The following is a 19,897-nucleotide window of genomic DNA, read 5'->3' as shown; positions in this document are numbered from 1 at the left end:
TGGGGCAGGTGTGGGGGTGGCTGCCCCGGAGCCGAGCTCAGGCGGGCTGGGCCGATCTCCCCTTACCTTGGGGGGCAGGATCCCCTAGGCCCGGGAGATCGCCAGCTCTCTGGGGCATCCTGGGACAGGGGGGTCAGAGGGAGCCCCTTGATCCAGGCTGATGCCGCTGGGGCTCAGGTGAGCCCCGCCCAGGTGAGCAGGGGGGCGGGGCCTACCTGCCTGGCTGCCTCAGGTGCGGGAGGAGGGAGGCACCTGCTTTCCCCTGGGTCACATGGGCGAGAGGGAAGGCGGAGCTGGCCAGATCGCAGCCCTGGGAGGGAGCGGACGGAGGGACAGGGCCGGTGAGTGCGGGGAAGGGGCTCGGGGATCTATGGGGCAGCCCCCACCTATGGAGCAGGTAGGGCTAAATAACCCCCCTCTGCCCCTTTAAGAGAGCCTGGACTCCCCCCATTTCATTTAATGCCAGGGGACCCTCCGGGGCGTGGGGGGGCAACTACCCCCTCCCCCCCTTGGAATTTGGCTGCTGCTGGTGGAGGCTGGTCTGCGCCCCCCACCTGTACCTTGGGTCTGGCTTCTCCGGTGCCACAGATCGGGGGGGAGATGCCCCCCCGGCGTTACCTACACCCACCCCCAGCCTGGGCCCACCATGGCGTGGGAGCGGTGATCCCAGCCCAGGGCACAGGCGGCGAGAGGCCTGGCCGCCCCAGGGAACCCAGGCGATCGGGTGCCTGGAGTTGATTCATATTGGAGACCGGGTTTCCTGGTCTCCCCGGGTGCTTCCTCCTTCGGGGGAGCCCCACCCCCCTTCCGGGAGTAGTCCCGGCTGGAGGGGGCTGGGGAGGGGGTCGCTTTGGGTGGGGGTGGCACACGCGGGGTTAATGAGCTCTGGGTGACTTTCACTGGGTTTGTGCTTAATCAGCTGGGTTAAAAATTGACCAGCGAGGCCCAGCTGGGCTGGGACCCACAGAGGGAGTCGATATGGGGGGAACCCAGGGGCACCCCCGTTTCTTTAAAATCATCTCCCTGCCCTGAGATGGACTTGGCAGGGCCTTGCGTGGGGGGGAGCTGGAGTGCGCTAGGCTGGGGGGCCATCACTAGCCCTGAGTGGCTTGGGATGTTGCCGCAGGGTCTGGGAGAGGGCTGGAGATTTGCCCTTGGGGGGCTGGTGGCTCCTGCTGCTGAGGGCCAAAAATGAGGTCTGTGACCTGGGCTCGTGCTTAGGGGGGCAGGAATCTGGCTGGGGACTGAATGATTCCTTGCTATCTTCCCCCTCCCACCCGCCGCTGACTTCATGCCAGAGGCTCTGTGCCCCTCAGACCACCCCCCCCCATGGCAAGGTCCCCTCCTCTCTGTGCCCCCTTCCCCAATGCTGGGCTGTCCCATGCCAGCTGCTCTGTGTCTCACCTCCCTCACTTTCCCCCATCCCATGGTCCCCATTCCCCCTCCCCCATACCAGGGCACCCCCTTCCCAAGGGGGTTCTGTGTGCCCCCCATTGCCCCGCTGCATACCAAAGTCCCCAAGGTCCTCCTGCTCTGCACACGCCCGGGAGCCTCAGTAGAAAGGTGGGCCCTGCCCCAAATGTGTGTCCACACCAGGGAAATTTGGTGTGGCAACCCCCTCGTGGCCCACCGGGACCTGCACCCCACGTTCACCTGCACAGCTGCCCCCAGCTGTTCATCCCCCTGGCCAGGAGGAGGGGTATGGAGAGTGGCTGCTAGCGCCGGGCTGGGCTTCTCCCTGGGAACTCTGGGCCCGGTGGGTTTTACCTTATCATCTGGGTTCCTCTAGCGCCCCCAAAGGCGAGCAGGGCCCCGGTGTGTTGGGTGTGGCCGTGTAAGCTCTGTGGGGGCAGGGAATCAAAATAGACGAGAGGGAGAAAAGAGTTTTCACAGGGTAGCAGGGGAAACTGAGGTACAGGAGAGTGACTGGCTGGAGGAGGCTCAGGGAGTCGGGCAGAAGTGGGAGTGGATCCCGGGTCTGATTCACAGGCCTGTGTCTTAGCCACTAAACCATGCTCCCTAAGCAAGGGTGTGCGGCTTCTATCCTGGGCCCCTTGATAAATAGCCTCTGGCAAGAGGCAGGCCCAGCCCCAAAGAGCTTGCAGTCTAAATAGGTGGGAGGGGAAACTGAGGCACAGTGAGTTGTCCACGATCCATGACCATGCTGGGAAGGGAACTGGGCTCTCCTGGTTCCCAGCCCAGAGCCCTAGCCACTAGGCCACGCTGCCTGCCGGGTTCTCCATAGACCTTGCTGAGCGTTCGGGACTCGTTGAGATGACCTGGCTGTGGGTGTCTGCAGAGGCCTGTGGCTTATTTGAAATACGAGAGAGCAGCATTTCTGATGGCAACTGGAAGAAATTTGGGTTTGGTTCGTGGCGGTACCTGCTGTTAGAGTGATTGGCTGATGGGGTTGGGGAAACAGGCCGGGATTTCCTGGGATGGGAGCCACAAGGAGTATGGAGCAGTGGGTAAAGCAGGGAGGGCTGGGACAGGAGCCAGGACTCCTGGATTCCTTCCCGGACCTGGGAATAGTGTCTTCTCTAGCTTAGAGCTGACAGCCAGGACTCCTGGGTTCTATTCCCAGTTCTGGAGGCATTTGCCGCTGGTTAGAGCCGGGGATCAAAAGCCCGGACTCCTGGGTTCTGTTCTCAGCTCTGCCAGTGACTCGCTGTGTGGACTCCTGGTTTCTGTATCTGGCTGTGCACTGGCCCAGCACTCTGCCTCCCTCTCGCTGGGGCAAGTCCTGTCCCTGCTTGGTGCCTCAGTTTCCCCATCTGTAACACTTGCCTTCCTCCCGGGGTGTTGGGAGGCTGGATTCAGCCAAGGTCCGTGCGGTGCTTTGGTATCCTGGGTGCTTGCACAGAAGATGCAGCAGCAGCTCCAATGTTTCTAGGATGAGGATCTGCTGAGAGCAGCAGGGATGGGAAAAGGGTCTGCTCTGTGGAGAGGGCTCCCTGAGCAGGGGCCATGGCAGGTTTGCTACACCCCACCCTGCCCCTTCGAGCTTTGTCCTGCCTAATTTGGGGAGCCCTGGGTGACAGGAACAGCCTAGGGCCTGAAATCCTCCTCCTGATGAAGACATTTGCATCTCCAAAGGGCTGGATCACTAGAAACTTCATTCCACACACCAAGGAGGCTCCTTCTACCTGTGCTCCCCTCTGTCAGTGACTCTGTGCACCCCATTTCAGGGTTCCCCATTCCTCTCAGCCCCCTATCCACCCCCTGCCAGGGGCTCTGTGTGCCCCATTCCCCACCATTATCTCTTGGACTTCCTTTTCGTGCCTTCTGCTGGTTCTTTGATCTGGAGCCGATTCAGCCCTGGTCAAAGCTCAGGGATCTACCCACCAGATGTTGGGGGGCTCTGTGTGTCTGCTGTTCTCCGCCACCCCTGCAGTTTTTCTGATCGTCCCCCAAATCGACAGGGTGCTGCCCCAAAATATCCCTGGAAGTGATCGGACAGGGCATTGCGAAGTTATTGCGTTTCGGACAACGCAGAAGGGCCTCCAGGTAGATCTTACGGACTCCTGAGCTTGGCCACTAATGGGTGGGGCGTGCGGCTTTCTAGATACTTTGCACGGCCCCCGTCTGGCTACAAACCAGGGTCTTCACAAGCTTTCACAGATTTAGCCTCATGATTCCAGACTTTCTGGGCACGTTCTAAGCACCTTGATTGATTTGGGGGGTGGAAACTGGGAAAGGCAGATTCCGCCAGAGGGAGAGAGGGGAACGTCCGGCCTGCTGAGGGCCCAGTTGCTGCTGCAGATGGAGGAATCTTCCTGCCCATAGCTGGTCCCAGGCAGAAGCTTAGTAAGCTGTGTGCACTCTCGCTGGGTGGGCAGGTCCGACCGAGAATGAGGTGGGATCCCCCGGGGCGAGGTGCTGGACAAAGAATAAAAGAGACAGTCCCTGCCCCGAAGCACTTGTCTAAACAGACTCTCCCAATCCCTGCTGGGACACAGGGCGGTCTTGTTTTCTCTTATTGTACAGATGGGGAAACTGAGGCACGGAGCGGGGCAGTGATTTGCCCAAGGTCACCCAGAGGGTCAGAACTGGGGATAGTGCCCAGGGCTCTGTGTGCTAGGCTGGCACGGTGATGTCTGCTTCCAGCTGCGTTGGGGCTGGATTCTATCCTGGAGGCAGCCCCACGAGGAGCAGTGTCACGCTTGCCTAGCACGGTGCTGAGGGCTGCATCAGCTGAGGCCTAGGCTTGCTAGAGGAGGCAGTGTGGCCTAGCAGATGGAGCCTTGGGTTGGGACACCTGGGTCCTAGGCCCAGCTCTGCCTGCTGGGTGACCCTGGGCAAGCCACTTTCCTGCTCTGCTGTGCCTCAGTTTCCCCATGGGGGGAATGATTGCGACCTCCCTTGTAAAGCGCTTTGGGATTGGCTAGATAAGAGCCTAGGGTTATTTCTGCACGTGCCCGGTTCCGTTCTCCCTGACTCCAGCTCCTGGCGCTCTGAGTTCCTAACTTAACCCTTTAGTGACTTCAGCACAACCCCGGCCCCTGCCAAAGGAACTGGCTGAGAGAAATCCTGAGCAACCGAGCTCAGTCCGGGGAGGATCCCAGCCATCCTTGGAGCCCTGGGGGTGCACGGAAGCAAACCAACCAACCTCCACGAGAGGTTGTAAATGCTGTGGGGAGGGGGAGTTCCAGAATCCCTTGCTCAAACGACCCCAAATTCGGACCACGGACCCTCCCCGGCTCCCCCATGAGGTGCAGCAAATTTCACGCCAATCCAAGTAAGTGGACGGATCGTAGAGCGCCCAGAAGAGCCGACCTGGTGGAGCGGGGTAGGCTTGGTGGCCTGTGGGTCTAACAGATGCAGAGCTGGGGGAGGGTGTCACTGAGGGGGCAGGGGGGGTTACTAGTGGCTTTGACCCCTTTCTCACTGTCCTTTCCCAGGTGCTGAAACCCTGGGGGCTGCCGGTTCCTTGTCATCCCCATCTCCAAGGGCCCCCCACGCCCCCCAACGGGCTGAGGACGCTGGGAAGCAGGAGGCTGGGTTACGGTTGCACCATCAGGATTGTGGTCCCTCCAGGGAGAGGGGGCGTGACCGCCCCATGTCCCCCCCTCCCTCCCAGACACCCGGGGGAGCGATGGCGGGCTACAGTCACCCCTTGCTCCTGGTCGTGGCCCTGCAGTCCCTGTTACAGACGGCCCTGGGCCAAGGTAGGTGGTGGGTTGTCAAGTGCATCTGCTTCCACACATCTTGCTGCTCAAATGGCCCAGGACCGGAAGGAGACTCCCCCTCCCTATAGGCAGTATAGGCCCTATGACACACATCTGAGCAGTTCTGATTCCATGCAGCAGAGGGCAGCGGTGCCCCCCCATGGCAATAAAGTGAATAGCATCGTTCACTGGAGCCTGGTGCTAGCAAGATCTGCTGCGGGCAAGTCCCCCTGGCAGGAGGCGGCAGCTTAGCTTGACTAAAGTTGCTGCTGGGCTGTCATTAGTCGGGGCAGCTGGGATGGGGGGACTCCATGGCTTTAGATTCTGGTCACCGGGGATGCGGCCGCAGCACCGGGGTCAACCCAGCATTGCCTGAGCCGGACCAAAACACAGAACATTGACCCTCTTGTGTGTTTACCAGCAGAGGGGTGATGGGCACAGTTAATCGGCTGCCATGCCCCACCCCAGAGGTGGCTGCATTTCGGCACTGGCTGAGCGATCCCTGCACAGTTAACAGCTGTGTGGCTGTTAACCAGCTGCCCTGTTCTACCCCAGAGGTGGCTGCATTTCTGTGGTCGGAAGAACGATCCCTGCATGCAATGGTAGGGAGGTTGGGAGAGGGGGTGTCACCCTTTGGCATGCAAGGCCCGGATTGGGAGGTTTGATTATTCTCCCTCCTCCCTCCCCCTTTTAAATCTTCCACTGGTGTTATTACATGGGAGAAGGAACATAGTCCCCCCCTGCAGGGTACTGTGAGGTGCTACCGTAATACACCTTATAAAGAATGTTCAGCACCCACCACAGTGGGGTCCTTGGCCATGATGGGGGCTCTACCGTAATCCATATAATAGAGTTGATGCCTGAAGCAGGTGACTAGATTTTAATGGGGCCCCCCTCCAACCCCCCAGCAGCTTCCCAGGGCAGATCCTGTGGCTCTCAGTCTCCAGACACCCCCCCCCCCCCCCCGGCCATTGCTGCTGCCCGCCACCGGCCAGGGCAAACTGCAGGTGTGTTTGTGGAAGGCCCCTTCCCTGTTGCGGCTTGATCCCGTCCTGTCCCGGGCCCTGCACCAGCCCTGGCGCAGAGCCGGGTTTCAGTTGTCCGGGCGCTGGGTTTCAGAGCCTGACACAGGTGGATCCACACCCTGGAGGGGGTGGGGGAGGGAGCGGCTGGAACAGGGGGTGAGTCACCTCTGTTGGGGGAATGTCCCTGGGACTGGCTGATCTCTTAGCACCCTGTCCCGTGTGTCTCGGTTTATGGGTGGAGTCACCTATAAGAGTTTTAAGACCCCCGCAATGCATCAAACAAACAGTTTCAACTCCCGCCCCCAGTATGTAACTTACAGCTCTGGGCAAAGAGGGGGAGGGTCCAAAATCCTTATCAAGCAAGGACTCCGCCTGCCTTGGAAACTGTCTCCAGGCTGCACAGTAATGGTTAGTGGTTAGAGTGGGGGCGGGTGGGGCACCTGGGAGCCAGGGCTCTGGGGTTCCATTCCCAACCCTGGTAGGATCTAGGGCTTGGGGGGTGGGGTAGGAGTAGGGGCTGCTGGATTCTCAGCCCTGGGAGGGGAGTGGGATTTAGAAGGGGTGCTGAGAGCCAGGACTCCTGGGTTCTATCCCCAGCACTGAGAGGAGAGTGGGGTCTAGTGATTAGAGCGGTGTGTATACTGGGACTCAGGACTCCTGGGTTCTATCCCCAGCTCTGGGAGGGGAGTGGGATTTAGAAGGGGTGCTGAGAGCCAGGACTCCTGGGTTCTATCCCCAGTTCTGCCATTGACTAGCAAAGCGGGGAGGGGGTGGGGGTGACTTGGGACCAGCTCTACCGCCGTGTGCGGGGAGAGTCCTGTGCATACCAGGGCCCCCCCTCCTGCTGGATCCCAGAGCTCTGAGTCGCACCTGGGTCCTGGGAAGGGCTCCAGCCCCTCCCAGCTGCCTGTTCAGGCCTGACCTGCTCTCGCACAACCACCCTGGAGCTGGGAGCGTGGGCTGAAGGCCAGGCTGGGGACTGGGCAGGGCAGCATGGAGCAGAGAGGGGCAGCCTGGGAGTTGTAGTTCCCTTCCTGCATAATGGTGAGGCAAGGGAAGGGAGCGGCTGGCCTGGCACAGAGAACAGCGTGTTGCTTACAGACTGGAGGGAGAGTCCCGCACCCTAGGAGGCTGGATGGTGCATGGGGGAGCAGAGCTTGGATTGCGGGGATGAGCCCAGGGGGGCGGTTGAGTTGTACCATCGATATTGGGTAGACCTGCTGGGAGTAGGGCTAGTGGTTAGAGCTGGGAATCGGGGGCTTCTGGGTTCTGTCCCCAGCCCTGGCAGGGGAGTGGGGATGAGTGGTTAGAGCAGAGCGGGCTGGGACTCAGGACACCTGGGTTCTGCCCCCAGCCCTGGCAGGGGTGGGGGGGTCTAGTGGTTAGACCTGGGGGGGGGGGCTGGGTTGGATGAGCATAGGGGCTGGCTTGTGTGCACTGCTGCCCCCTGCTGGACAGGGGCTACCATCACACCTCCCCAGGTGGTAGTTGATGGGTTTCTCTTGCTGAGCTGAGCTCCTGGGCGGGGGCAGCACTGGGCCAGGTTGCTGTCGGGGTAGCAGAGACCTTCAGGCAAACCGTGGTTTCTGCTGGAAGTGATACTGTCTGCTTGGTGAAGGGCCCCCAGAAGGCAGAATCAGAAGTCCCCCCGGGGTGGTGCTAGAGGGGTGCTGTGCTGCAGGGAGTGGGCTGGGGGGGCGCAGTCAGTGCTGCCCCAATGCCTCACTGTGGCACTAGGGGGCGCTGTGGTACAGGGAGCAGGGGCTGGGCTTGGTAGGGGGCGCTGTCCCGCTGGGGTCATTAAAGGTCACTCTATATGGCACTTTTCCAGGAATTGGGGTGGTGATAGTTTAGGGAGGACGTGACAGCTCACTTGGATAACCCCAGGCTGCTGCCTCCCTAAATAACCTTCCCCCTGCCCTGGTACACTTGAAACTGGGAATCTCCTTCACTTCCTGTCCTAAACCATTGTCCTGCTCTGCAGTGGCTAACCGGCTGCCACACCCCACCTCAGAGGTGGCAGCATGTTGGTGCTGGTGCTTGCGTAGCATCAGTGCCATGGTTGAGCTCTCTGATCGCGGGGAGGGGGGGGTGTACTCCAGCAGAGGCCTCCTAACATCAAAGCCTCCTGTCGCACCCCCTTGCCGTACCCCTCCCCACGCTAAGCTCTGTTCTCTTTATTCCTCTTTTAAATCAAGCCACGAACGGGAGCACTGCGACACCCACACCCGCATCGGGGCTCACGGTAAGTAGGCGTGGGGGGGGCAGATCAGCTGTGTGTGTTGGGGGGGGTTATCCCAGCATGCACTGGGGAGAGAGACTTGAGTGGAACTGGGCTGGAAGCTTGGAGATATTGTACAGGGTATGTGGGGGGGGGTTTCCAATTTGGGAAGGGGGAGGGATCTGGAGCAGGAGGCCTAGCTCACCACCCCTGCCCACCACCTCCTCTGGGGAGCCCCTGTCTTTACCTCCCACGCTCCTTGTTGGCTCCTGGGGTAACCCCCCTTTCCCCCCACCTCGATCCTCAGCTCCAACCCTGCCCTGGGTCGAATGCCCGGCTCCCTTGTGCATGCAGCGTTCTCCCCTCTGTGCAAGAGTGTTCTCCTCTGCATCAGCCTCCTGCTCCCCTTGCTAACACAGCCCCCCCTCCATGGCACCTCTCTGCCCCCCATGCCCATGGGGAGCTGGGCAGGGCATGATTCTGGTTCTGTCTCACTCTTCTCCCACTCCCTCCTGGCAGGAGTCGGAGCGGCTGGCGGCCATCATTGTCCCCTCCCTAGTCGGGGGTCTCCTGCTTATTGGACTCGTGATCTTCGGGGCGCTCAAGGTGCGGGAGAGGCGGCAGACGGAGGGCACCTACCGGCCAAGTAACGAGGAGCAGGTGGGTGCTCGGGTGGTGACGAACGCTAACCTCCAACTGCCCCCCGAGGAGCGGCTGATCTGACCCGGGGGGAGGGGGGGGGTCACGCACACCCCCTCCCCGGACTGGCAGACTCTGCACCGGCAGGACACCTGTAGGGGGGGCTCCTTGCTCTCTGCTGGCTGGAAGGAGCCAACGTCTTCGTCACTGGATGCATCGGATTTGAACCTGCGCCCTCCTGCTGCGGCGGGGGTAGGGGGTGCCGCCCAGCCAGGGGCAGCTCGGGGCAGCTTGCCTGCGAAAGTGCTGGCCATGCTGGTGCTGTGCGATATCGCCTCCTGGTGGACCACCTTATCCCTCCCCATCCACCCCCGTCTGCGTCTCACACGTGTCCTGTAATCTCCCCTACCTCGGTTGGCGTCTGTCTGTCCTGGGGCCGGCTGCAGGGGGGTTGTGCTTGAAGCTGCCCGGGTCACCGAGCCGGCCTCAGCTTGCATTGCAGGCTGCAGATGGGGAGTGACTCCGTGTTGGCAACCGGGCTGCCGAAAGCGAGGCTGGCGCGGCAGCGAAGGAAGGGGAAGCTAGAAACTCCTGCCTGAGCCGCCGGGGAAGGTTTTGGCTTTAAAAAAATCCGCTGGAGGGGAACAGCCGTGTCTATGCATTGTTTAAAAAACCGATCCCCCGGGTTAGTTAATACACATCAGCCCGAGGTGCAGACGGAAGGTAGGGGAAGAGAGGTTTAAGTCCCTTCACTGTCGTGCCTCAGTTTCCCCATCTATCACCCTCCCCCTGGTGCTCTACAAAACCTTCTTGGGTGCATGTGGAAGGAGCCACATCACTCTCTAGCGGCTGGCGAATGCAGAGGAAAATAGCCTCCTGCGGCTGGCAGCTGATGGAGCTGCTCCTTGGGCTGGGCTGACTGGACTCAAACCTGGGCTGCTGATGGGGTCATTTCTCATGGTGTGCAGAGGAGTGAAATACGCTAATAACTCAAAAAACAACTGGGCGGCCTCTTTTGCTGCCCTCTCCCTGGGGAATGAACCAAACTGCACCCAATTTAATGATCCAAATCTGCGTCCTCCGGCAGGGCCGTGATTCATCCCTTCCTTAAACCCAATCTCATTGGAATCTTCTCCCATGTGCAGCATCCCCCCCGGAGCAGGTGTTGGGGGCCTTTTCCCCCAAGCCACAGTGTCCCACAGCACAGCCCTGCCCCATTGCTGCCCCTACCCCCGGCCAGCACCGGGGCTAAGGTTATTTCCCTGCATGGGGCAGCCTGTCCCCTCATCAGTGAGGCTCGAGCAGGAGCAACTGTCCTCTGCCTTAAGCTTCCAGACCCAGCTGCAGGAGAAGCCACTTGTGAGCGGGTTTCCGCGCCCCATTAATCACTCGTACCAGGAGCGGTTCCCGAGCCTTGGGCTTGGTTTGTGGATCTTTAACTCAAAGAGCTTTTCTCCCACCAGTGCCTTGGCCATTTGAGTTATGCGGAACACCTACCATCCATAGGTTTCCAATAGGCTGGCCCATGGGGCTGGCAGTGCCTTTATGCCACCCGTGGGTCGTTGCTATGAACAGCTCAGCCTCTTAACTTTGATGTAGTGGCAGGGAGTTCCCCAGGCTTCCAAGGGAGGGAGATGGGGGCAGGGAGCTGTTTGCCCAGCGGGCCATCCAGCATCGGGGTTGCTAGGAACCCAGTTCCCCAGCCAGCTGCCATCTTTACAGCCCCTGGTCGATGCTTCCTCGGTGTAGGCTGCGTCTGGGATCTGTCCCCCTGCCTGCCGCCGGCGCCTCTGTGGCATGCTCAGTGCCTGGCTGAAAGCTTCCCCTGCTCCTCCAACCGTCACCTGGTGCTGCGTGTTCTCCCCCTCAGTCACCTCTTCTCTCCTTTCAGTCCTCCCGGGAAGACCCGAAATTAACCGAGCTGTGAGAGCCGGGAGCAAATGTCACCAGAGCATGGCCCTGGCCCTTTGAAACGGCCGGAGTTGGGATCTCCCGGCCCCATGCCCACCCACTGGTCAGTTCCTCACCCCGCCCTCCCCATGGGGTCACTCCGCCCAGGCTGCCTCTTACAACCTCCCTGTTCACCCAGCTCCGGGGGGGCTGGTCGCTGACTGGGGTTCTGGGGCCCTGTGATAATACAAAGAACTGCAGCAGGGCTGGGGTCCTGAAATGGGACCAGCTGTTCACAGCTCAGGGTGGGCCCCTGGGTGCAGCTCCGCCCACATGGGCCCCCGGTGCAGCTCTTTCCCCACCGCCAGTCTTCTAGCTCTCGAATCTCTTCTTCAGCTGTGACGCCTGAAGCAGGGCTGGGAGCCATGTGGGATTTAGGCTGCCGTTGGAATCAATGGGAGTTAGGCACCTCCAGCCCCTGGGCCTCGGACCCAGGGGGTTTAGGTGCCCATGGTGCTAATCTTACCCCTTCTCTGCACCCAACTATGCAGCAACGTAACTGAAGCCGTGCCCCGACGCTTGGCTAGAAAGGGAGGCTGGTCGTGCCAGGAAGGCTCTGCCTCAGACCCGCTGGGTGACCCTGGACAAGTCACGTCACCTCTCGTGTCTCACTTTCCCTAGGTGTAGGAAGCCAGTCCTCCAGGGCCAGCGAGGAGCAGGAGGCAGGGTTACCTGCCCCTCTGGGTGCTGGGAGGGTGGCTTTTTAAGCTGGGTTCATAGAATGTTGTGTTTTCCCTCCTCTGTGCAAATTCAACTTTTATTTTTTTGTAAAATAAACTAACTTTGGGATCAATTAAAAAAAATGGGGACGGGGGCCCACGCCCTCTCACCCTTGCCGAGTGACGCATTTTTTGCAGTGGGCGGGGATCCGGTCAGCCAAGGGAGGGGAAACTGCAGCTGCCCGCGAGCGCGGAGCCCCACTGTGGGACGGCCGATTGAACAGCAACCACCTGGCGGTTCCACCATAAGCATTTATTCAGAGCCCCCCCGCGGGCTTTGTGGAGCAGGCTGGAGCCAGGGCAGCGTCTCCCCATTGTCCTGAGCCAAGCGGGGCAGTGTAGCTTTTGGGTGCCCTGGCGCAGCTCTGCCCATAGCGCAGCCTAGGGGTCCCCTGGTGCAGCTCTCCACCCCCCCCCCGGGCCCCTGGGGAGCCCTGGTGCAGCTGAGCGGGGGGCCCCCTGGTGCAGCAATGTCCGTAGCTCAGCACGGGCCCCCTGGTGCAGCTCCCTCCATGCCGCCAGCCTTTTAGGACTCAAACCTCTTCTTCAGCTCCGATACCTTGGGCAGGGCCGGGGGCTGGGAGGCTTCTTCCAGCTCTGGCCAGGATGAGCTGGGCAGGGTGGCCCCTGCCCCCAGCCGGGGGACCCCGCCCCTGAAGTCAGTTTGTCTGCAGACTTTGGCCTGGAACAGAGCCACAGCTGACTGGACCCTAGGGGAGGAGGGGCTATCGGGTGGGAGGTGTGGCTCTACGTCAGGGGCGGGGCTATCCTGTTTGAGGCAGGGCTCTACCTCAGGGGCGGGGCTATCCTGTTCAGGGCGGGGCTCTACCTCAGGGGCGGGGCTATCCTGGTTAGGGCGGGGCTCTACCTCAGGGGTGGGGCTATCCTGTTCCGGGCGGGGCTCTGCCCTGCACACCCCCTGCCCAGACTCTGGCCCTGTAGTGGCTGCTTCAGGGTGGCCTCCTGTGCCCTCTTCTTCAGGCGGCCCCAGAGAGCCAGTGGTTGGTGTCAGCTCTGCCCCAGCCCCTCCCTGCCCCCCGGCTGCCCTGCCCCCCAGCTCCTCCTCCCCGAGCTGGAAGGGCTTGTGCCAGGGCACCCTGAGAGTTGCTACCCCCTCAGCTGGCTGGGGAGGGCCCTCCTCATCCTCATTGATCCCGCGGTCCCACATCCCGCTCGCCGGGCGCGTGGCCTTGGCGGGCAGCAGCAAAGCATGCTGGGAGTCCCCAGCCTCCTCCTCGGCCAGGGAGGCCTCCTCTGAAGAGGGGGGGGCGAACTCCAGGGACGAGTCGTCCTCCTCGGCCAGCAGCCAGCACTCGTGGTCCTGGGCCTGGCGCCTGCTCAGGTTCTCCTCACTGGGGTTCGTGTGCCTCAGCTGGAAGGGACAAGGAGCCAGGGTTGGTGCAGCAAGGGGCCGGGAGAGAGACCTGGGCTGGAGAGGAACGGTGGGGGGGAGGGATGGAGGGAGGGGCTAGTGAAGAGGGGTGGAGTTAGGGGAGGGGCTTGGAGAGGAAAAGTTGGGGGGAGGTGGAATCAGGTGAGAGGGTGGGGCAGAATCAGGGGAGAGAGAGTCCAAGAGAAAGAGAGGTGGGGTGGCACAGGGAGGTGCGGGGGGGGGGAGGGGCAGCACGGAGGGGTGCGTGGGGTGACACAGGGAGGTGCCTGTGGGGGAGGGGCGGCACGGGGTGGAGGGGCAGCACGGGGGAGGTGCACGGGGGGAGGGGAGCTCACCCTGGTGTAGCAGCCGCCCTCCTCCATGTTGCAGAAGTCCAGGCTGCGGGTCCCGTAGAGCAGCCCCCGTCCACTGGGCGCCGCCAGGCTCAGCGTCTCGAAGATCTCGCCCAGCAGGTCGATCTCGCCCGTCTCCAGGAAGCTCTTGTCCAGCTCCCCCCCATCAGGGATGGCATCAGAGCCCAGGGGAACCTCATGGCCTTCTGCCGGGGCAGCCCTGAGAGATGTGGGGGAAGGGGTGGGCTGGGCATTCATGTTACAGCCACATGTGGAAGCTGACATACAGAAAACATGGCAACAAGCTGGTGCACGAAAGTGACATCATGTGTCAACACGCATGTCAACCGACATCGGAACACAGCGTTATGTCAAACACTCAGCCTGTGCCAGTATGCATGGAAAAAAATGTGGAATAGGCATGTCAGCTGTCACACGTGCCAACACGCAGGTCCACCCCACATGTGACACACATGCTGATGTATTAAAGCTGGCCACCCACGCGGCCGTCTGTGTCAAAAGCCCCACGGAAAGTGGCAGGCGTGAAGCTGACCACATGCCAGCACACGTGTAAACAGACACGCCCTGCAGCCCACACCCCAGGCCATCTCTGCACTGCCCCCAATATCTGTGCTCCTCCCCAGCCAGAGCCCCCCCTGCCCCGCCTCCCCGTTACCTCTGGGCCTCCAGCTCCATCCCGCTGCAGCGTTTATTGGGTCGCAGGGGTCGGGACTGCAAGGAAACACGGGTCAAAATGGCCGAGCCCCCGGCTCACCCCTTGGCAGTGCAACGCCAAGCCCCTCCAGCATGAGGGGGGTTACTGGGGCCAGGCCCTCCCTGCCCCCCAGGCCGTTCCATGCCCACCACGCCCTGATCTGTGCCAGCCAGGCAGAGCTCGCCTTGCGCCCCCCAGATGCTACTCAGATGAGTAAGGGCTCTCTGGGCGGGGGCAGCGATTCACTTCCCAAACTACCTGCTATGGGTTCCAGATGTTTCACATCTGCATGAGGATTACCCACACGCTGCCGTTATTCCCACCAGATGTTCCACATCTGGGGAGCTGGACTATTTGTGCATGTTACCTGCGCCGGAGGTTCCACATCCAGGTGAGGCTGATCTGCATATCCCCATTATTCCCTCCAGATGTGCCACATCTGCATTAACTGCATACCCCCATTATGCCCTTCCGGATGGGCCACATCTGCATTAACTGCATATCCTCTTTATTCCCTTCCAGATGTGCCACATCTGCATTAACCACATACCCTCTTTACTCCATTCCAGATGTTCTACATCTGCATTAACTGCATACTCCCATTATTCCTTTCCAGGTGTTCCACATCTGCATTAACTGCATACCCTCTTTATTCCCTTCCAGATGTTCCACATCTGCATTAACTACATACCCTCTTTATTCCCTTCCAGATGTTTCACATCTGCATTAATTGCATATGCCTATTATTCACTTCCAGGTGTTTCACATCTGCATTAACTACATACTCCCTTTATTACTTCCAGATGTTTCACATCTGGGGAGCCGGACTATTTGTGCATTCTCGTTACCCACACCGGTGGTTCTACATCTGCATTAATTACATACCCTGTTTATTCCCTTTCAGATGCTTCACATCTGCATGAGGATTACCCGCATGCCCTGTTATTCCCACCAGATGTTGCACATCTGCACCGGGAATTACCCACATCCCACCATTAGTTCCTTCCTGATGTTCCACATCTGGGGGAGCACTATCTGTGCGTCCCCACCCCGGTCCAGATCCTCCCCCCTCCTTACAGAGGTTTCGCAGTCTCTGACCTTCCCAAAGTGCTGGGTGATGGGCAGCCGGCTTTGCAGGCACTCGGACTGGGTGCTCCGGGGCAGGATGGGGCCTGAGAGCTGGTCACACTTCAGGGAGCCGCCTCGCTGCAGGGATGAAGCCTGGCCCAAGTCCTGGAGAGGGGAAAGGGGGCCAGGCAGGACTGTGAGCAGACTCCCAGGCAAGGCTCATAGACTCATAGGTCAGAAGGGACCATTATGATCTCCTAGTCTGATCCTCCTACACAATGCAGGCCACAGAATCTGACCCACCGACTCCTGTAACAAACCCCTGACCTATGTCTGAGCTACTGAAGTCCTCAACTTGTGGTTTAAAGACTTCAAGGTGCAGCGAATCCTCCAGCAAGTGATCACTGCCCCACACTGCAGAGGAAGGCGAAAACCCCCCAGGCCCGCTGCCATTCTGCCCTGGAGGAAAATTCCTTCCCGGCCCCAAATATGATGATCAGCTAAACCCTGAGCATGCGGGCAAGACTCAGCAGCCAGACACCCAGGAAAGAATTATCTTTAGTAACTCAGATCCCACCCCATCTAACCTCTCATCACAGACCATTGGGCATATTTACCGCTAATAGTCAAAGATCAATTCATTGCCAAAATTAGGCCATCCCATCATCCCATCCCTTCCACAAACTTATCAAGCTTAGTCTTGAAGCCAGAAAAGTCTTTTGCCCGCACTACTCCCCTTGGAAGGCTGTTCCAGAACTTCACTCCTCTGATGGTTAGAAACCTTCATCTAATTTCAAGTCTAAACTTCCTGATGGCCAGTTTATATCCACTTATTCTTGTGTCTACATTGGTACTGAGCTTAAATAATTCCTCTCCCTCCCTGGTATTTATCCCTCTGATATATTTATAGAGAGCAGTCAGATCTCCCCTCAGCCTTCTTTTGGTTAGGCTAAACAAGCCAAGCTCTTTGAGTCTCCTTTCATAAGACAGGTTTTCCATTCCACGGCTCATCCTAGTAGCCCGTCTCTGTACCTGTTCCAGTTTGAATTCATCCTTCTTAAACATGGGAGACCAGAACTGCACACAGTATTGCAGATGAGGTCTCACCAGTGCCTGGTATAACGGTACTAACACCTCCTTATCTCTACCTCAGGGGGCTGGTCTGGGGGTGACATGGAGGCCCAGCCCACTGGCAACTGGGTGGCAGTAAATGCTCCCACATGGTGAGGTGCTCTTGGCCACGGCTGACATGGGAGTAGGGGCAGGATTCGAAGCTGTGGCTTCGGAGCTCCAAACCCCAGTGCTATTAATAGGGGCTTCATGACATTTCAATCGGCCAGCTAGCCCGGCAGGTGAGGGCAAAGGTCACGGGGGTGGGGGCACATCTGGAGCTCAATGCATCTCGGTGGGGAGGGGGCTTCACCCTATCCCTGTGGGATGAGGGCAGGAAGCAGACGGGCTACATGAGGCCCCCATCCCAGCATCTCCCCGATCATCTCCGGAGCCTCAGCCTAAGGACCAAGAGGTCTTCTTCTGCAGACCCTCAAGGGGGATCTCCAAGCAGGGCATCATGGGGACTCCAGGTAGAATCTGCTCTGGCAGAAGACTAGAAAGTTTCCTTGGCCAGCTTAGGATCTCATTACCCCGACCCGAACCCTTAGCCCCCCTGTTGTCTCCTAACCCTTTCTCATCTACAACCTCAGAGCTGAACCCCATTCACAATCTACTACCCTTAACCCTCCTTATGACCTGCCACTCCTAGCTCCTGCCCCGCCCAATCCCCCAGGAAGCACTGATCAGAGGGGAGCTGGAGGGAGGGGAAATTTCCTCAGCAAGAGGGAATCCCTGGCTCTGAGTTGGGGGTTGGGGGCGGGGAGGCTGGGCGGGATCCCCCAGCCCAAAGAGGATTGCTGCAGTAGGAATCTTACCCTGTACCTCAAGCGACTTCGCATCTCCTTCAGCCTGTCTCGGGCGTGGCTCTTGGCCTAGAGGAGAGAAGAGAGAGGGGTGACAAGGCCATTCCTGGCTCTTTATGGTGTTATACCACTGTCCACTCAGAGATCCTGGCACAGAGACACGACTGCATCCCCCTGCGATACCCCAGGCCTGGGACCCCGCACAGACACACAACTGCATCCCCCTGCGATACCCCAGGCCTGGGACCCCTCACACGGAGACACGACTGCTTCCCCCTGCGATACCCCAGGCCTGGGACCCCGCACAGACACACAACTGCATCCCCCTGCAATACCTCTGCCCCCGGGAACTCCCCCACACACGGATAAGATCCCCCCCCCCCGCTATCATAGCCCAGTGAACGGGGAAGACCGTGTAGCCAGTTCGTGACCTTACGTATTTGTACATGTTCCTGACGGCTGGGTTCGTCTTGTTCTTCATAGTGTGGATCAGGGCCCCTCCACCTTTCTGGCAAGACAAAGCACAGAGATGTTGCTTTGGAGCGATCCCTATAGGCCCCTGGTGCCTCCTGCAGACCTTAGCTTCGTCTTTCCCCCTGACACAAGTAACCTGACCGTCCTGCGGCTAGAGGGAGCCTGTGGGTGGCTACAGTTGCGGCAGGAGTCACCAGGTGGCGCTATCGCACACAGTCTTTCTTTCAGCAGCGCCGCATTGTTGCTAGTTTTGCAATGGTATTTTCTCCGGTGGGAGTTGTTGCAAGCAGTGAGGGGTTGCTCTCTGCCACGGTCCTGCTAACTAGAATCAGCTGGAGGCCGGCGCTGGGACATGTGGTCTCCAAGTGTGTTTTTTTCTCAGCAGGCGAGCGAACGGTCAGTCGTGGGAAGACACACACTGTGGGTGGCAGTTAATTTGGGGGCCGTGCTAAGGTCCAGGGAGCGGGAGCTGGGACATCAGCTGGACAGTTTGCTCCGTCTTGGTCTCCGATTGGCATTGATTCTTGAGGCAGCGTTGCACCCTGGGCAGGGACTTTTTCAATGGGCTGGGATTCCTGAACAAGGGGATTGGCCTGCGTGCAGCTGGTGACACCTCTGTTCCAAGAGTGGTGTATAGAGCGTAAATAAACTAGTTGCAAATATGCCCAGACTCCATATCACTGATTTCTCCTCCAATTGGAAGCTGGCATGTCAGGTGTTGAGCATCTGGTACCTCTCAAGAGAGAGGCAACAGTAAACCATAATATTGTCAGTGCATCTAAGGGCTTGAGCTTCTCAATCCACTATGGACACTCCAGTGACTTCTGTGGAGCTGCTCCTGATTTAACTCTAACGGGATCAGAATCAAGCTACTAATTCAGAGGTGGTGTGTTAAGGAGCATGTGTAAGCTACACGCCCCAGGGGAGTTAATTTACACAGCGAGCGGTAAATTAAAGCAGGGCCGCAGCTACTTTCGTTCACCTCTTCTATGACTTATTCACCTGCTCTTTCCCAGCCTGCAGGGTTGCGGGGTTTAGATCTTGGCCCCTCTCCTGTCAATGGGTCCGGCTTTTCATGGTGTAAAATGCACCAGTTGAACCTCAAATCAGATCCCCCCCGACATCAATTGCAGAATTCCTCTTGATTTCCAGGGGGTCTGGATTTGGGCCCAGTTCTGACAGGGAACTTAACATGTTGCCTCGGAATAATTTGGCCCTTTGCCACTAGCCAGTGAACTAGAAGCTGCAGGTAATACTTAATGCAGCTAGGTTGGCATTATCACCATTTTACAGAGGGGGCAAACTGAGGCACAGAAAGGGGCAGTGACTCCCCCGGGTTACATTGCAAGTTAGTGGCAGGGTTGAATAGAACCCAGGCCTCCGGGTTCCCACTCCCCTCCCAGAGTTGGGAATGGAACTGGAGTGCTGAATCCCAGCCCCTCTGCTCTAGCCACTACACCCCACTCCCCTCCTAGAGCTGGGGATAGAACCCAGGATTCCTGGCTCTCAGTCCTGCACTCACACCACTTCACAACCTTCTCCAGTGGACCCCACAAGCTGCTATCAGGCAGCTCCATACCTTGAGGCTCTCCACCCACAGCTGGTACGACCTCAGGTTACCTGCACAGGGACAGAAAAGGGAGAGATGTAAATTCCCAGGCCATGAGTGACTCAGGGCCCTAAGTGGGGTCCTTACCCACCCTGCCCCCAAGCCTGACCCCCGCCCTGGTGAGGAGGTGAATATTGCCAGGCTGGCCCTACCATCCCTGCCAACCCCTGGTGCATTGCGAGGGAACCCTGGGTGGCACCACTGTTAAAGGGTCACATCTGCAGGTGTAACCCACACACCTCCTGGGTGTGGTGTTCTGTCCCATCTAGTGGCACCGAGACCACTTAGAGAGACAAAATGAGTCTGCTCTAGAGCCTTAGCTAACAGCGAGTTGGCTTTTAGTTCATGTGGTAGAGCAGGGGGTCTCAAACTGGGGGTCGGGACCCCTCAGGGGGTCATGAGGTTATTACATGGGGGGTTGCGAGCTGTCAACCTCCACCCCAAACCCACTTAACTCCAGCATTTATAATGGTGTTAAATATATTTAAAAGTGTGTAATTTGTTGGCAGGGGGTCGCACTCAGAGGCTTGCTGTGTGAAAGGGGTCGCCAATAAAAAAGTTTGAGACCTCTGAGGTAGAGGCTCATGCACTCAGCTCCAGAGGTCCCTGGTTCTATCCCGCCTGCTGACGGTCGCTGTGTACGCACTGGGGGCACCGTGCCCCTATTG

The 19,897-nt window shown here is 59.1% G+C and overlaps 2 protein-coding genes across 10 annotated transcripts in view; one reads left to right on the top strand and one right to left on the bottom strand.

The window, feature by feature from the left end:
• Window positions 1-208: 208 nt before the first annotated feature.
• On the top strand, window positions 209-13,611 carry CRB3 (crumbs cell polarity complex component 3). Of its 4 annotated transcripts, none has more exons than XM_039513741.1 (5): window positions 209-341; window positions 4,902-5,168; window positions 8,392-8,438; window positions 8,934-9,074; window positions 13,485-13,611. In XM_039513741.1, exons 1-5 carry the CDS (start codon window positions 272-274, stop codon window positions 13,506-13,508), a joined length of 549 nt encoding a protein of 182 aa, XP_039369675.1. In that variant the 5' UTR covers window positions 209-271; the 3' UTR covers window positions 13,509-13,611. The 4 variants fall into 4 exon arrangements, with proteins under 4 accessions (XP_039369675.1, XP_039369673.1, XP_039369672.1 ...); XM_039513739.1 differs by lacking the exon at window positions 13,485-13,611 and adding an exon at window positions 10,945-11,839; XM_039513740.1 differs by lacking the exon at window positions 13,485-13,611 and adding an exon at window positions 4,480-4,738 and having other exon boundaries at window positions 238-341; window positions 8,934-11,839.
• The window catches only part of LOC120390829 (DENN domain-containing protein 1B-like), a 24,764-nt gene continuing 16,774 nt past the window's right edge, over window positions 11,908-19,897 (bottom strand). Inside the window, exons 15-21 of one of the 6 annotated variants that reach the window (XM_039513734.1) lie at window positions 19,200-19,240; window positions 17,583-17,654; window positions 17,159-17,215; window positions 15,261-15,395; window positions 14,124-14,179; window positions 13,451-13,667; window positions 11,908-13,094 (exon numbers count right to left, since the gene is read on the bottom strand). In XM_039513734.1, coding sequence (XP_039369668.1) covers window positions 12,249-13,094; window positions 13,451-13,667; window positions 14,124-14,179; window positions 15,261-15,395; window positions 17,159-17,215; window positions 17,583-17,654; window positions 19,200-19,240 — 1,424 coding nt within the window. In that variant the 3' untranslated portion in view covers window positions 11,908-12,248. Of the gene's footprint in view, window positions 13,095-13,450; window positions 13,668-14,123; window positions 14,180-15,260; window positions 15,396-17,158; window positions 17,216-17,582; window positions 17,655-19,199; window positions 19,241-19,897 lie in introns of those variants that run through there. The other 5 variants (XM_039513732.1, XM_039513733.1, XR_005591152.1 and 2 more) reach the window with 5 other exon arrangements.

Source organism: Mauremys reevesii, linkage group 25 (genome assembly GCF_016161935.1).
Source record: "Mauremys reevesii isolate NIE-2019 linkage group 25, ASM1616193v1, whole genome shotgun sequence".
Lineage (NCBI taxonomy): Eukaryota > Metazoa > Chordata > Testudines > Geoemydidae > Mauremys > Mauremys reevesii.
This window is presented reverse-complemented; position numbering and strand designations above follow the sequence as displayed.